Raw genomic sequence first — 12,329 nt, 5'->3', positions numbered from 1 at the left:
CCACATGATTTCAAGCTGCCAGTGTGATATCACTGGACGTGGGACCAGGAAGAGATGCACGGAAGCACACCGTTATATGGAATTTCCAGTATACAAACACAGTAGATGTAAATAACCTCAAGAGGCCAGATAAGAATAAAATGTTGTAAATTAATTAGGAAGTGATGAATTTTGAGTATTTGTTACCTTTGTTTTTTAATACAATTTATTTAATTGTAAGCTCACATAATTTAATTTTTCCTGAGAAATTCCTGAAATGGTAACAATCGCTCCTCCGTCGTGGAACGAGCTGGCTCCAGCACCTCACTGGGTCTGGCTTGCCTTCCTCCACATGGCACTCTCATGTCACCACTAAATCTTGGTTCTGCTGGGGTATGAGACTGCCTTTATTCAAATTATCTTGGGCATACGTCTACTCATACACACATACTCTTATGCAAAATATGAGAAAACTTCTCCGCTCAGACTTGCTCATTACCCTCTCCCCACTCCCCCAACACAACCAACCCTGCCTACACTTTCATGGGAACCTAGGAACATGGAGGCAAAAGAAAGAAACACCACCAAAGGGAATACTTAAAATGGAGGGTGAGGGAGCGTGAAGAGAGGTAGACAAGGAAACAGAAAGCGAGGAGGGAATACAAGGCAAGCCAAACCCACAGAAGTGGCAGGGCCAGAGCAGACGTAGTCACTGCTCCATGCCTCCACAGGAAGCCCAGATTACAGAGCATCGGGAAGCCAAATACACTGCGTGCGTTGCTACGAGTCTTAGAGGAGCCGTGGGTCCTGGCCTTCAGCCCCAGCGCGAGTCTGAAGGGCGAGGGGTAAGGCAGGAAATGGCTCTATAAACAATCTGTTGTGTTGGGAGGTTTCTCTCAGTGAGAAGAGTTCCCTTCGGAAATATGTTCACCTGGGACACACAGGCACTTGTGTGTGTGTCTGAGGCCTGGGAGCCTCAGACAAGCTCCCAGGGAGTTTGGACGGCAGCATGGCATTTAGTCTCAAAATGGCAGCTGGGAGATGTTAACACTTCTTCTCTAATTGGGATAGTATGCTTTTAAAACAAATAAGCATTTCAAATGCTCTTAATTAGCCTTTCAGCCAAAGCGCTTTCCATTTGAAGTTTGCTGATTACTTCAGGCAAAGCTGGGCCTTGTCGAACCTGACACCCGCTGTAACTCAGAAGACTCCCAGAGAGAGGAGCAGAGCAATTAAGGAGACGTCCATGGTTGAAGACATGCAGGAGTTTTCCAAGGGCCCAGGAGGGTCAGGGAACTGGGGGCAAAGAATATGGAGCATATCTTGCCCTGAAAGCCATGGAAATGGCTTCCCAGGCCCTGGATGAAAACTGCCCGTGGGGTTGAGTGGCATTTTCCCCATCCTTGTTTCTATCCAAGCAGCGTCATGAAGACTGGAGAAGAGGCCAGATATTGCAGGGCCCTGTGGCAGCTCTTAGGGATGCCTCCCCATTCAATGGCTTGCTGGGACGCCCAGACGGTCACCTTGGCACAGCCTCCCAACAGAGGTCATTGTGTCCTTCCCAAGCCCAGCCCTGTGAGTTAGGGCCCCCGGAAGCCCTGGCTCCTTGTTGGAGAAGGCACTCCGCAGTCTCAGCTCTGAGTCTCAGCTCCCGGCAGAGTCCCTGCCCGAGTCTCTGGCCATGGAGGGGCAGGCCTGGTGCGTTCACCTGACCCCTTGGTCCTGGGGCCAACAGTGGGCAGCTCAAGCTCCTGTCAGTGTGACTTAGGCTTCCTTGTTCTATGTTTCTGATGTAATCAGGAGTTATTTGATACGGTCACTATCATTACTGAAACTAAACAACCAACCTTCCTAGTAATTCAAGTGGCTAGAGTCAAACAGGTCATCCTCATGACACTGGAGCGCTCCTCCATCTCCCCCCAGAGGTCCTGGGTGCTGGATTTCTCCAATTACAGGTCACTCCAGGGGCCTGGCCATCTCAAGGGGACCCTTTGTTTGGAATACATGAATTGCTTATTTAATCAAAGCTCTGTAAGTGCTCGGTCCCAGGCTAGCCAGAGACAAAACCAGGGGTTCCTGCCCAGGATGCCTGCTCCATCAGCCTTCCCGAGAGCCGCATGCTCCTCTCAGGAGACTTCCTTGGGTCACACATCAAAAGGTAGCATCTTCTGCAGATGTCCACTGCTTAAAAGGCGCGAGATCCCCCAAGAACATCACTGTGTTGGTTTAACCTTTGCATTGTTGATGTATTGAAGTGCAACCATCATTGTTGTGGGCAGTAAATAGCTTGAGGGCTAAGAGAACCAAGTTTGGACTCAGAGAACTGGGTTCAAATCCTAGTTTCAACACTTGCTAGCCATGTGACCTTGGGCAAGTCACTGAATCGCCTTCATCGGGAAAATGCACTTACTTCTTAGAGCTGTTGTGAGGAGGAAAGGAGACAGTGTACACATAGCGCATAGAGGTGGTTCAGCAAATGGTGGCTGTTTTCATCATTTAGCACTCCTAGCATTAGTTAGTGGTAGCTCTAGAAAGCTCAGAGTAGGACCCTGAGGAGCTAGGACACGGGGTGGATTTAAGTTGGGGTGTGGGGTGGAAAAGGGCAGGAGGATGAGACAGCAGCTAGGAGGGTGGGGTGCCAGGGGCAGACAGCCAGGAACAAGCACACAGGTGGAGGAAACTAGTCCCAGAGAGGGGGGCAGACAAAGAAGCTGCACTGACAGCAAACCTTGTCTTCCTTAACCTCCCCCAGGGTTTGGGATGGGTTATCTGTTAGCAAGGTGTGACCTTCCAAGACGAGGTCAGCTTGTATCACCTTCACCTTCTTCCTGCAGGTCCACTTTGTACTCACCTAGAGCTACTTGCTGCATATGCCGCTGGGTGATTTCTTCCTTCAGGCGACCTGTCGAAGACACAAAGGAAAACCACGAGTAAGTTTCCTACTGGTGGGAGGAAGACTTGGCCACAGAAGCATGTGGCAAGCTAAAAAAACAGGTAGAGTAAGGAAGACAAAGCTGGCATCGCTTCCCAGAAGAGCCCTTCCATGCCCTGGATTGTGTTGGAGGAAGAGGCTACAAAGGCTGGGGTCCTGGCCCATCAATACACATTTCACCTTCGGATGTAATCATCTTTGGGTTTAACTATCTTAGTCTGTCACTCATAACCTTTGCTAGGGCCCTAGCCTCTTAACTAATTCTATCTGTCTATTATTAATGAAGGGAGATGCAGGATTTGATCTTTTAATAATTTATAGGACCACTTATAAATTCACTTGTTTCTTTTAAGCTATGTGAAAAAAGATGGTAGTTTTAGTTGACAATAACCTTAATATGAACCTTAATATGATCAACAACAGTTGATCATTTGGTATGAAACACATATTATTCTGGATTGCATTAATAAAGGTATAGTGTGTAGATCAAGGGAGGTAATAGCTCCACTGTTCTCTGCAATGGTCAGACCACAGTCGGTATTTGTTCTAGGAGCTACTCTTCATAAGAAGCATTAGCAAAATAGAAAATATTTAGAAGATGGTGACTAGGATGGTGAGGGGTCTGAAACCACGCCATATGAGAAACATTTGAGGTGACCTGAGACATTTAGATGGAGAAGAAAAGGCTCGGAGGGAGAGAAGTATGGAGATAATGCCTGTCTTTAAAAATCCAAATGTTGTCATATGGACGAGAGAACAGATTTATTTTTGTCCTACTGCTGAGGGCAGAAGTCAAGTTGAATAAAGGCAGACTTGGGCTCTCAATATGGGGAAGAAACAGCTCACAATCAGGACTGTCTCAATGTGGATTAAGTTGTCCAAAATGGACTAAGTCTCCTGGCAAATCAGAGAGCCCCTTCCTGAAAGTGCTCAGCAGAAGCTGGGTGACCATCTGTTGGCTTGTTAGAGCGAGAATTCCTGCCCCGGCTAGGAATTGGGACAAAATGACCTTCAGACCTCTTGTATCTCTAAAATTCCATGATTTCATGCTTGAGGGATGGGGGGAACAGCAGCCACAGGGTTTGTTTATGTCCAAGGGCTCAGGGTACTTGTTAAAATGTCAGTGCTGTCTATCTCGCATGTCCCATTTGGGAGACGTGAGCAGGTCACGGGGGGATTCCGAGAAAGCCTGGGAACCTCATTGCTTCCTTGTCTCATACGTTTCTTTCCTCACGCAAAGTGCTTTCTACACCTTGAAGGCTACAGCTGAACTGAGTCTTCAAAGATGAGTAGACGATGGGGCAGTCAGGGGAGACCTTGTCTCTCACGGAAAGTTCTAGGGTGCTCCTAGAATGTTGTGATTGGGAGGGATGGCAGAGGTCATTCAGTTTAACTTCCCATCCAATTTAGGAGTCCCTTCTACGGAATGAAACGGTCATTTCCCCTCTGACTTTTATGTATCCAGGCTGTTCCACAGATTAACTTGTATGTAAGGAACTCCTGATGTGGCATTGACACCGGCTTCCTTGTAACTTTCAGATTTGGACCTGGCCTGTTCTCTGGAACAGCACAGAAGAAGGATCCTCTCTCGTTGGCAGTGAGAGCCCTTTGCATGTCTGAGGATGCTGCAGTTTCTCCACGTAGACTTGTCCTCTCGGGTTGAACATCATCAGTTCCTCCAGCACCCCCTTGGAGACTGCTGTTTCCAGGGTTGTCATCATGCAAGTCTGTGCCTTGCCTTCCATGTGTCCCCACTGGAGAGGGCTGTGCACAGAGAAGAAGCCAAGGATTGGGCATAAGCAACTATAGCACCCTAACTCCAAGTGGCCGTAGGTGGGAACTTGGGGAGTATGTGGGGGGGAGTTGGGGAGGTGGAAACCTGGCCCAAAGATGAGTACTGGATGAGCCTGGAGCCAAGAGGAACGTGACCTGAAACCCAGGTCAGCCACAGCCACAGATGGGAGCTCATCCCCGCTCCGAGTGACATGCCCCTTACTGTGTATATCAGCAGAGTAAAGAGGTTAGGGGTACAGGCGTGGTGCTGGGCTGGGACTCCAGTCTGTCCAACATTGCTGACTTGAACTGTAAAGAAGCTTAGCACATGCAGTTTTTAATAAACGGAGACAGTGCTGTGACAAATGCAGCACACCATTTAGGCACATCTCTTGATTTAGGTCACTAAGGGCTTTCTCATGCCCACAGTACAGAGAGCCAATGCTGCCTTGGTGCCTGGCCTGTTTCCTGAGTACCTGGCACAGGTACTTTGCACCACGAGCCTCTTTTGTGCCTGGGTACCTCCTCTGTAATGAGACTGGACAGTGATCTGCTCCTTTAGAGCACACACTGGGCTGCATTTCTCCCTCGAAAACCGCCTCCCTGACATGGAGCCTCCTCGACAACTCCTGACGACTTGCCTCCCTGACCACTGGCCTCGTTGACCAGTGGCCTCCCCAACAATGTGCCTCCCAACCAGGTGTGTCCCATCCTCAGGCCTTGTATGTCATGACTTCCCCTGCTTCATATTGGAATGACCAGGCTCCTTCCCCAAACCCTGGGGAAGCTATTTTGGAATGACAGGGTTAAGGATTCCACAGCCCCCAGCCTGGGAAGAGCTGCTTATATAAATAAAGAGGGGGATTTTGCCACCAGGATTGAAAGTTCTGTAAACTCCACAAACATAAATATCTACTCCCAGAACAATGAGCCATCCCTAGGGGACAAAAGGTGGGTCTTTATAATGCTACATACTGACAAAAGTAGGTTTAAAATGTGTTTAGTGATGCTCAATTTTGGCAAATTGGCTAACATCTCCCACCACATGGCAATTTTTGTTTTTGAGATCTTCCCAAACAAGCTTCTAAAAATAGCCTCATGACTGATACCTAATTGCGTTTTCCAACAGAGCCGTTCTTCATGGGAAGATAAGAGTCTCTGTAATCTGCTGGATCTTGCAGCTGCACAGGTTTTGGCAAAAGAAGGAGTGGACGTGGATTGCAGAATTCACTCTGCATGCAGCTTGCTGTCATTAGCAGGGTGATAAATTTTGCTGGTTTTGGCCTGGGTTCCTGGACGCGTCCCCAGCCCGAGGTATGGAAAAGAGATGCAACAGAAACAGAGAACTCCCAGCCTGAGGCAGGAGATGATCTGGGAGGGCAGCAGGGCAGGGAGGAGAGCTCTGCTTGTAGGAGAATGGTGGGAATTAGCGATTTTCTCTCCAGTCATTTACAACAGTACATGCCAGAAACACCTTCCCTCCCTTTCTGATTCAGTAATTGAAAGAGTGGGGGTGGCAGCCACAGGTAGAGGGGGTACACTGAGCCTGCAATAACCTGTGGGAAGATCCAGAGGAGGTGCATGACCTTAAAAGTACCCTGGTGCAGGGTATGTGGAGGTGGGGCATCGCATGTTGTATAGTTTCTCTGTACTAAGTAGATCAGATGAAAAATATTACCATCATGCAGAAGCAACACTTATTTTTTTTTTTTTTTTTTTTTTTTTTTTTTGTGAGGAGATCAGCCCTGAGCTAACATCCGCCAATCCTCCTCTTTTTTTGCTGAGGAAGACGGCCCTGGGCTAACATCGGTGCCCATCCTCCTCCACTTTACATGGGACGCCGCCACAGCATGGCCTACCAAGCAGTACTTCAGTGCGCGCCCGGGATCCGAACCAGCGAACCCCGGGCCGCCGCAGCGGAGCGCGCGCACCCAACCGCTTGCGCCACCGGGCCGGCCCCGCAACACTTATTTTTTATACACTGATATTCAGTCTTCTGGATAAAACAATTTTTCTTAAGCTTCACACTTTATTTTGCATGCATGTGAGTTTGAAATCATTCATCCAGCGAAAGCTGCTTAGCTGGTCCAGAGCAGAGCTATTCACTTACGACTCCCTCAGTATGGCCGTTGCAGGCTGCTCGTGCAATTTCTGTGACGAGGATGTTGATGTTGCTATCAAGCAGTAAATATTTATCGCTCATCCACTGTATGTTAAGCCCTATGTTCTAAGTGCTGCGTAATATACAAACTAGTAGAAGCCTCTCTAGCTGAGCTCAAGGAAGTTTGCATGATGTGAGGACGGCAAACAGGGGCCTGTGTGCTCTTCCTTTTAAAAGCTGGACCCAGGGCCAACCTTGCTGTTCCCTCATGAATGGTTTGCCTTCCTGCTGAGCCTGAGTTTGGCTCTTCAACATAGCACTTGGGGCAGCTGTAAGCAGTCACTTGGAGTTGGACTGGAGATGAAGCAAACTGCTTTGCCATTTTAGTTACACCGGAAAGTAATTACAAATTTGTAGGTAGACAGAGTTCAGTTCAAATCCTAATTCTACTACTTCCTAGTTGAGAAGGCTACTTAACATCTCTAATCCTCGATTTTATCACTTGAGAAATGGGAATAATAATGTAACTGTGATAATATCTGCTCTCCTATATCTCAAGATTCTTGGGATGATCAAGGGATAACGAACCAGCATATATGATACTCCACACTCGTTTTAGGTATTAAGGCACTTTCAGATATATTGAAAGGACACTGTATACAGAAGATGACGAGCCCGTAGGCCAAGTGGCTAACTGTCAAAGCAATGGTAGAGATGAGGGAAAGGCGGGTTAGTGGCATTAGAAAAGGCATCATTACTAAAAGTGAGACTTGAGTAGATTCCAAAAGGAGCAGGGGTGTTAAGGTGAGGGGATTGGGAACGGCCTTCCAGTCAAAGGGAGTTGTTGGGGCAATAGGGTGGAGAAGGCGGGATGTACATGGTTTGGGGCAGGGGTTGGAAAGGAGGGCTTGAATGGAGCAGTAGGGCTGGGGGGAGACTGAGTTTGATTTATACAAGAGTCCAGGGTCCTAGGTAATTCCTAAGGGCTCTGGATCCAGGTAAAATCTATTCTTCTGTTTGACTCTACTACTGTAGTATCCCAGTAAAATCAAATTAAACTAAACATCAATAGCAGAATTGGGATGTGGAGCGAATACGAGGACTTCCTGCCCAAGGGGCCTCTTTGAGAGGGAAGGCCTAGTTAGTGCTTCTGAATTTGGAGTGTCGATTTTACCTGTGACATGGGAAACCAGTTTCTTTGTACTAGCACAGAGGATTGTGATTACCAAAAGGTTAGAGTCCCTAAAGGCTGCTTGTAAGGCTATTTGTAAAAACAATGTGTTTAGCATAAATTAAATGTGTAATCCTTAGATGAATTTCGACAAACAGGAGTGTGTAACTCCTTTGAAGTCTTAAAATCAGGCATATTCATCTCCTCCTTGCTAATACATGTTTCATCAGGTTTTATCTAAACTTGTTTGTGCAATTTGAATATTTATTGCAACAGGAACCAGCTCTGCTCACCATAGCAATGGTGGATAAAATGAAAAAAGAGAATATCAGGAAGACTTTGCTAGCTTAGATTACAAGACATACTTCTGAAGACCAGAAGTGGGATAGAAATGCAAGACGGCGAGTGGAGCTGAGCCTTCAGCTCGCAGGCTCTGGGTCCAGAAGCAGAAAGGGGACTAGAAGTGCACCACGCAGGACAGGGGCAAGAGATGGGCTCACAGTTTGAAGCTGCAAGTGGGGGTCAGACTCCCGCCACCCAATCTGTGAGTGAAGGAGGACTGAGAAAAAAAAAAAAGTGCTGCCACATGTTGCTTGGGGCTCTGGCTCCCGTCCCACCACAAGCCCAAGGAAGAAGAAAGGTGCAAACAGCCTCTCTCTGGTTGCTAAGCCAAGCTGCCCACTGACTCTGTGACCAGATTGACCACATCCCAGCACTCCCGTGGAGTGTCACTCCAAATTGTCTTGATTAGAGCTGCTTCTGGACTGGGGGCCTGGAGGGTCTGTCAGACAGAGAGGAATGAGCACAGAGGGACAGAGAGAAAGAGAAAGAAAGAAAACGTGTTTCATTAAAAATGGGCCTGCCCACCAAAATGCCAAAATATATGAATAAATCTAATGCTGAAAAAAGATAGCAAAATCAATAGTTGGAACATGAATTTACCGCAGATGAAAGTAATTTTCTGGACAGGCAGATAAAAACGTTTATTGATGCAGACACACAGAGGGTTGAATTAATCTCACTCTTCAGGTTACAGCACACCATCCTCGTCAGTCTGTCTGTGTGTGTGTGTGCATTTTTATCCCCATGCCTCATGCCCCATCCCCTATTCCCATTCCTCTCTCCTCCAATAGGCAGCCATTCTAATAGGTTTGATGCATATCCTTTATTGTGTGTATTCTTACAATTTGTGTTAAATTTTCTCTGCTATGAAAGTAATATTGTGCTACAGCTCTCATTCTGTTTCTTACTTATTTATCAGTTCTGTGTTTTTGACATCTACCCATTTTGCTGTATGTGCATCTAGTTCTCAGATTCTAGCTGCTACATACATGGGGCACATAGTGTGTACTCCAACATTTTACTTCCCTTTCCTGAGGGTTGAACAGCTAGATTGCCTCCCACTCCCATTAAAACAAACAGCACTGTGATGACCATCCTTGAATGTGCCATCTTAGAAGTCTGAGAACATGTATCTGCTGGGTCTCGGCAGATCTGGGTCCTTAACTTGATGTGCTGCTCTCCATAACGACTGTGCCACTCCCAAGTGTAGTCTGTCTACACTTGCAAGACAGACTTTAAAGGAAGTAGGATGAGAATACTCAAGGAGATTAATGAACGCATAAGTTTTCTTTAAAAGGAATAAGAAATCATACAACACGTAGGTATAAATGAAATGAGAATAAGTGAATAGGAAAGAAATTTTGAAATAAAAAAATAGAGTCATTGAAACAAAAAAAACCAATAGAGGAATATGGGAATAAACAGAGACTGGATGTATTTTAAAGGTGAGTTAATGAATTGGAAGATACTATAGAAAAATTCACCCCAACCTAGCACATAAAGCAAAAGAGATAAGACTGGGAAAGAGCAGTTAAAAGTCACAGAGAGGAGATCGAGAGCCTTCCTCATCTGTATGAGTCTAGAAGAAGTGACTGGGCAATGGTGAAGAGGCAATATTGGAAGAGATAGCAGTTGAGATTTTCCAGAATTGAAGGAAGACATAAGCCCTTGGGTTGACGTGCACTCTGAGTATTGAGCAGGATAAATAAAAATATATCCACCCTGAGATACATCATAGTGAAACTGCAGAGCTTCAGAGAAGAAGAGCCACTACTCCCAGAGTCCAGGGGACCTGCAACGTATGACTTAGAGGACAGGCCTGCCTCTATGACAACAGATGCCAGGAGACAGTGGAGGGAAATACCTGTCCACTCGAATCTTATACACAGTCAAACTCCTATTCACAGGTAAGGGCACAGTACAGACACTTTCTCTCATAAGAGGACTAAGAGCATATACCTCCCAGATACCACCCCCCGGACCCCCTCTCCCCAGCAAAGAGAGCTCAGCTGAGAGGCAGCCAAGCACGGAGGTTAAGGGCATGGACTCTGGAGTCAGGCTCCCTGGTTTGCATACCAGCTGGGCCACTTACTTGCACAGGTGAGCAAGTTACTGACTGTCAGTGTGCCTCAGTTTCCTCACCTGCAAAACAGGGATAATAACAGTATCTGTTGTGAGGACTGAAAGAGGTCACATATGTAAAGTGCTTAGAAGAGTGCCTGGCATATAATAAGAACTACGTAAGTGTAAAAAGTCATTATTATGATCAGAAAGAAGAAAAATAAACAGAGAAATATGTAGGATAAAAGAAACAATAATGAGCATAAAAAAGAATAAATATTTAGGTAAAAATATTTAACTATTGACCATAAAAACTCTGTGTTTATGCGTGTGTGTGTGTGTGTGTGGGAACTAAAACTTTGAGCAATAATAACGAGATGGAGATAAGGGGAGGGGATGTTCAATGGGGAGTTAGACGAGTTACAGCCCTGGATGTGGCTGGGAGGAGGATGTATTTGGAATAACTACAGACATTGTTAAAGTTACTTTTTAACTCTAGAAGAATAAAAATATATATCATAGCAGCCAAATCAATGGAGGATCAGAAAAAAGGCAGGGGGAGAGTTTCAGGGAGGGAATGCCAAAAGTTTAATAATTCAACAGAGCAGGAAAGGAGAAAAAAGGAAGCAAAGAAGACAATGAGGAAAAAAGGGTGTAAGTGATCTGTGTTTGGTCAAACAAACAATGGCATAGCCTTACCTACATGTGTGTATGGAACTCTGTGTGTGTGCACGCATATAGAAGATCATATGAGAGTGGCCGTAATGGGCATAGACGTCTACAGAGCTGATATGATGGGTGACCTGAGGGTGGATGTGGGGTGGAGGATGCACTGGGTAGGAGAGGTGGGAGCCATGCAAGATAAAAAAAAAATCGTGCTTTAATAAGTGTGTATGACTTATGGTTTATGTAAAAGTATATTTGTATATATTTATTAAAAGAAATTAAAATTTAAAAGCCCACTGCAACATGCTTCCTTGAGAAGGAAACTGATGTTACTGTAGCACGCTGACCACGGTGCTTGGGTACCTGCCACACCTGTGATGTCATCTGTCGTGTGTGCTGACTGAAAATATTCACAACCCGAGTCCCAGCAACAGGGCTGGGGCGATGAGGAGTGTTTCAGCTTATTGGTCAGAGCTCTGTGATTGCCAGAAGCCCAATGAGGAAGGGGGGAGGGGGGAGGATGGAGTCAGAGGGAGCCCAGAACAGTGGCAGCAACCCAAGGGATTTCCACTGGCCTGGGCTGGGGAGGCCTCTGAGAAGCCTTCAGTCCTCCTTGGGAGCAGGAGAAGACAGGTCCTTCCCTGGGTTCCCAAAGAGAAAGGTTCAGTGATGGAGCACAGAGCACAGAGCGGGAGACCAGGAAGGGTCTATATCCTGGGCACATGTTTTTAATCCGTCTCATTCCAAAATGACATTTCAATTCTCCAGAATTCAAGATTCTTCTTCCATTCAGTATGCCAAATATCATATCAGGTAACATTATGAAGTCACAGAGAGAGGAAAAGGCAGCTCATTCTAAAAAATATCAATAACTTCAAGAAAAACACATTGTACCTTGCCTTGATCTTTCCTCACGGGGATTTTCTCAAGAGCACCCATCGCCTTGGCCCTATCTTGTAGAGGAGGATGTGCCTTATAGTTGATGAGCATTTCAGCTCGGGATGAAAACACCACACAGCAGTCTGGGCTTCCAAGACAGCTCCTTCCTTATCACCAGGACAGTACATGATGATTGCATTTTGGGAATGCTCTCATTTATAAAAAATGACCAAATTAGACTCTGTATGGGAGACCTGATTTCTTTTCCTATGGGATATTCATTCTGGCTACCCAAGTAATCATAGTAATCATAGAAGATTAGCACATTCTGTCTGAAGCTGAGGCATTTGGCTATTGTATACGCTTAATTAAGCTAAGGAGCTTATTGATATCACTATTCCAGGATGTGATAATATTCCATAAAC

The 12,329-nt window shown here is 46.1% G+C and overlaps 1 protein-coding gene across 1 annotated transcript in view; it reads right to left on the bottom strand.

Moving 5' to 3' along the window:
- The window catches only part of KIF6 (kinesin family member 6), a 370,265-nt gene that overhangs the window by 33,606 nt on the left and 324,330 nt on the right, over positions 1-12,329 (bottom strand). Inside the window, 1 exon segment of the mRNA XM_058555469.1 lies at positions 2,831-2,881. Coding sequence (XP_058411452.1) covers positions 2,831-2,881 — 51 coding nt within the window.

The sequence above is a fragment of the Diceros bicornis genome, chromosome 14 (genome assembly GCF_020826845.1).
Source record: "Diceros bicornis minor isolate mBicDic1 chromosome 14, mDicBic1.mat.cur, whole genome shotgun sequence".
NCBI lineage: Eukaryota > Metazoa > Chordata > Mammalia > Perissodactyla > Rhinocerotidae > Diceros > Diceros bicornis.
Note: the sequence above shows the minus strand (reverse complement) of the source record. Positions and strands in the feature narration are given on the sequence as shown.